At 35.5% G+C, this 5,257-nt stretch overlaps 1 protein-coding gene across 1 annotated transcript; it reads right to left on the bottom strand.

The window, feature by feature from the left end:
- Positions 1 to 3,312: 3,312 nt before the first annotated feature.
- COX5A (Cytochrome c oxidase subunit 5A) lies at positions 3,313 to 4,372 on the bottom strand. Its single transcript, XM_011155252.3, has 2 exons — positions 4,044 to 4,372; positions 3,313 to 3,736 (listed from the first exon to the last, which is right to left on the bottom strand). The coding sequence occupies exons 1-2, from the start codon at positions 4,255 to 4,257 to the stop codon at positions 3,486 to 3,488; spliced, it is 465 nt and encodes a 154-aa protein (XP_011153554.2). The 5' UTR covers positions 4,258 to 4,372; the 3' UTR covers positions 3,313 to 3,485.
- Positions 4,373 to 5,257: the final 885 nt, after the last annotated feature.

The raw sequence follows: 5,257 nt of genomic DNA, 5'->3' as shown, positions 1-5,257 counted from the left end.
TCAACATACGACGAAGTCTGTGTAATTTTTATATAGAGCTCGATCGCTTCCACAACATAGCGGGTATAAAGCAACTTATCCGATTTCCCCGCCTTGGATCTCAATAGCCCAGAGTAATTAAAACTTAAAGGAAAAAAAATGAAAAACTTAATAAAAGCACAAATCTCTCCCTCAATTCGCAAGTACGTAGGAGTAAAATAAGAAACATTACTGTTTGGTTCTCTATCTCTACAAAGATCTGTCGTCTGTAAGGAAAGGTTAAACCTATTTTTATTATGGGTAAGGAAATCACATTATAAGATAGCTTTTTTTTCTATTGCAAAAATATGCAACCATATACATATATATACACAGACACAAACACATGCATGGGATGTCCTGATGTCACTGTCGGAAAGTCTGTTGACCGCAGACCCTCTCCTAGGAACATTCTCAGGCAAAAATTCCAGTACATTCTTATTAGAAGATAATTTTTGTCACGATAGCCTTTTCTAGGATAATTTCCACTAGAATAGAAACGAAAGGGTTAAGATGAAAATCGCTTTAAAATACGTCTCTGAGAATTTTAACGATCCAAACCAAAACTAAAACTCGCATGCTCAGATACGGTTGCTCGCACAGTGTTGCAAGTGCCTTGGCGCCCCAATTATTTCTACAATATTAATGTAAATTTGAATACAATATACGTTACCAACATTTTTCTGTACATCTGGCTTCATCTCTCTTGTAGACAATTAATTAGTTCGTGCAACAACAGCGTGAAAGTGTCATCAAATAATCGGGACTCCGGGCTGCGGCTCCATTTTCGCTATTGTGCGATAAAATGTAACGAGATAAAACCGTGCGGTGAATGGTATCCGAGTGCGCGAATTCTTGACAGTCTAATCGGTTATTCCCCGAGAGGATTTCCATCTGAAGAATCATACTTTTGACATTTTCGCAACACGATTTCATCTCATTGATGACATATCTGAAAATATTTTCAAGCATCTGCCATTGACAGGTGTCACAATAGTGACGGAATACTATGCGTATGTGTATATATATGTATATATATATACACATTGTATATATACATATTGTACATATATACATGATATGTATATATGTACAATATGTATATGTATATACGCAATATGTATATATACATGTACATGGTATATATATGTATATACATAATATATGCATACATACATACATACATATATCACTCACATATGTGTGTATGTGCGTAAGAGGTTGATAATAGAAGTAATGACAAAGAAAAAAAAAAAGAGATAAGCATTTCTGATGGGTACAAATAGGATATAAGATGTGTGTTTTCGAGAGAGAGAGAGAAAAAAAAAAGAAAGAAACAGAATATACGGATTTGGAAATTTCAAAACGCACCAACAAGGCGTGTGTCCATAGTCTTATTTTACGAATGAATCATATTGCACTACTTACATACTTGCTTCGATTAGGATGGTCGAGTAAAAGAGAGCATCGCATGATTGCATATCAACGCGATGGAAAAAAATATAATAAGAATGATGACGGAGCGAGGCAGTGTTCATTCATCACTTTGATTCACATATACACACATACACTCCAATTGATGCTAAAAATGACGAATGAACGCTCCGTGTTCTACGCTCTGTACATTATATTTCTACGAAAGATTATGTAATGTTTCCAATCTTGAAAATTATACCGTAGCTATATATGTACGCACTAATTTTCTAAAGAAGAGGAGAGTACACGATTGTAAAAATCAGAACTTGAATATCGTCCTTCATTCCACTCGAAGGTAATCAAAAAAGAATAAAAAAAAAATTAATCGATTCTATTTTACATTGAATAGTGTCGGACTGTATCGTGGCATTTAAAAAAAAAATCCATTGATCCATTTTGATATGATGTATCTAAAACGGAAAGTGTATTTTTTGTGTGCAATCTTGTTTCAATGTTGCGGTACCGATGCGTGTAAACACAAATACACAGTTATATGTATATTTTTTCTCCTGTAATAATTAGTATCTCACGATCTTCTTTCGTCTTCATTCTTCTTTCGCGATCTCTGCAAGATCTCCCCATCGTGATGACCGTTCCTTCTAATTGGAACGAAATTGATGTGCGTTCATTTAGCAAGTCTTGCAATGATCTGATTGCAAATTAGGTTTCTACACAACTGTGTATAGCTCTCTCACATTTATCTCCAAAGGTCGTAACATTGAAACAACAAACTGCCCCTGAGAAAAGAAACCACGTGTAATAATACCAAAGAGGTTTTTATAACATTATAGAGGGAAAAATAGTGTGTTGAGATTAGAGATAAATACTATTAAAACCTATCATAATGATACTAGATACTAATTGTTGCGTCGTTTTTTTAAGACCAAGGCCACTATATTAATAATGTAAAATATATCGGTACTCACGTGTAAAATAAACATGTTATATTTTCCCTTTGTTGTTTGTAAGAAAGCACACGGAGCATAAATTAAGTTGAATGTCATTCGAAAAGGAAAAACGACAAAAAAATGTGTATTACGATTTTAGATAATTATAGACATATGTGTATATGACTTTTGGTTGCCTGTCGTTGCGTATCCACACTCCTAGTCATCTCCATTATTATGTAATTTATAAATATACGTCATCTGGTATATAATTTATAAATATGTCATATGATGCCTGGAGGGGCAAGGGTAAACCCAAGAGACTTTGGCGGGTGTAATGTACAATTTGCGTCTCAATTTTAACGGTAGATCTTTTGAGCAATTTTAATTGAATTTATTTTTGGCAAAGATATCGAGAGAGCCTCTGTGTTCTGATGTCGTTTTTCAATTGTATATCTTACAAGTAAGATGGCATTATGTTAAATTTTGTAAAGCGAAAAGTGGAACTTTTGTTAAAAATTGCTCAAAATAACGTTAGAATTTTGATTTAATACGTTGTGTTGCTTTTCTAGTCCATGTCAAGGGACCACACGTTATACAGACTTAGCTAAATTCTTCTTGGTGTTACTCTTTATCCACACACTCTTTGTCACTTATTTATCATTGTAAGATTTTCTTGCTATATAGCAATAAATAACAAGATCCAATTACTTTAAATACAGCACATGATCATCAATCGTTTTGCGATTATAAGGAAATGTACAAACGAGATGTCTCATCGACTTGATTTCAACACAATTTGCTAAACACCAGATTCTGTGAGCTGTGTACACAATGTATTAATATTAATGATAATATTGTACTATTATGATATCTATTATCGTATATATGGTAATTTTTAAGTTCCTTTTGACTCTATAAGATGAAGATATGTTAATTACAACTGTGATTCTTTATTCAATAATGCCGCTGGTAATGCAAATACATGAAAAGTATAAGTTCAATTTCACCGATGAATTATTCTTTCGTCATGCATGTTTCTGTGCCACACGCAGCAGCGTAGAGATAAATACTAAAGTTTATATTATTGATTCTCTTGGCTTATCACATATGGTACACCGATTCAAGGGCTAATTCTGGTTTGTCATAACCTAGTTGCTCAGGTGTGCTGATACCCAACTCATCCAAGGTGGGTTTGATTTCTTGAATAATATAAGGGTAAATCGTGTTAACGTGAGGTCCGGCCTTTTCTTTCACAGATTCTATAAACCTCACGGCGAGTGCGAAATCGTTCAACCTTCTGCAGGCTCTCAATGCCGCACATATGATCTTTGGTTCTGGTACAACATCCATACCTAAATCAGACGTAACGTACGGGTGAATAAAACAATGTCAATGCCAAATTTTTCATGTGTTACAATCTCACAAAGCTGTAACTGTAAAGTTTTACCATTTTGTGCAAAATTATAGCTTACAGAAATGTAGCTGCTGCTAACTTGCTGTAAACTCGACTGTCTGTACATCTTAAATTTTACACAATTTTCAAACTTTTACGACATTTTACACACATACCCAGAGTGCATTCCTACTATTATTATAGTAGTTCGATTCATTTGATACAAGTGAATTCTACCAACGCGTCGTAGCCGGTAACAAACTCACCGGCCAGGTCGTTCATGGCCTTTCGGATCTCCCAGTGATCAATGTCGTTGCGACTGAAGAATTTTACATATCGCTCGTCGAACTCCTCGTCGGTCTCCTGGACATCGTGGGATGCTCTGGTGCTCTGCGTACCGGTGACAGCGGTCGCACTTCGCGATGCCAACAGACTCGTGCGTGCCGCCGAGCTCACACGTGCCGCTACAACGCGTAACATCGTTTTGTTCAAGAATTCTCGTTCTCCAAATGCTCAAGAAAACCCTCGACGGTCGAGGACCAGGCTGTCTGTTGCGTAAACCGTATACGACGGAAGTCGATACAAGAGGGACGTGTGATTGCCGGCATTCACCGCCAGATGGCACAGATTTCCCACTTCCTCTCCTTAGAAATCGATGGCGCGTTTTCAAATTAAATCTCTACCCGGCGAGTTCCTGTGTCCTTTCCAGAAAACAATGTAGAAAGAAATGAATAATCCTAGTGACACGTGTAGTGGTCTGTAAAATATCTACAAATGGTATCAAATATGATATTTTTGCGTTGAGAGATATAAGAATCGCCTTTAAACTTTTACAAAGTAACACATACTTTTCACAAAGAAAATAATTAATTCCATTATACGCAAACATTATTTATGGTCAGAGATGTGCTAAATATTTAGCCTCGACGTTACTTTATATTGGGAGAAATTTAAAATTGAAAGTTTTACAGGTTTTGAAGAAGAATATTTTAAAATCGTATTCATTGTCTCGTAGATATTTTTGCGTAAATCCTCATGTAGCTTTAACGTTTTCTGCAACAATGGTCGTAATAGTGGGTCGAATAACAGGAGAGAACTTACTTGATGTGATCAATCTGGCACCTCGGTGTTTCACGCCAGCAAATATTAAGAGGTTGAATTAATTCTGGTCTTATTTTGTAAATTTTTTATCTTTATTTTAAAGAGATGGTTAAATTTACATAAATCAAAATATTTTCCGTCGTTAGCTCCAAACGCAGAGCATTGCTTTGTGACCATGAATGTTCCGTTTTGGTGTCAATGTTGATGGTTGTCCTGGATTAAACCATGGTTTTTTCGCTTTGGATTATCAAAATAAATTCACTTTTATCTCCAATTACAATTCGCCACAAAAAATCTTTTTTTTCTGTCTGGCAAGCAGAGATATGGCGATATTCAAACGATTTGCAATGGCGCTTTCACTCAATCTATATGGAACCCA

Source organism: Harpegnathos saltator, unplaced genomic scaffold (assembly GCF_003227715.2).
Source record: "Harpegnathos saltator strain DR-91 unplaced genomic scaffold, Hsal_v8.6 scaffold810, whole genome shotgun sequence".
Classification (NCBI taxonomy): domain Eukaryota; kingdom Metazoa; phylum Arthropoda; class Insecta; order Hymenoptera; family Formicidae; genus Harpegnathos; species Harpegnathos saltator.
Note: the sequence above shows the minus strand (reverse complement) of the source record. Positions and strands in the feature narration are given on the sequence as shown.

What these genes read in the sequence shown, in the direction of transcription:
- COX5A (XM_011155252.3), bottom strand. Translation starts at nt 4,257, where the DNA reads ATGTTACGCGTTGTAGCGGCACGTGTGAGCTCGGCGGCACGCACGAGT. An exon ending in GGCCATGAACGACCTGGCCG is followed by an intron (nt 3,737 to 4,043) that starts GTGAGTTTGTTA and finishes CGTCTGATTTAG; the next exon opens with GTATGGATGTTGTACCAGAA.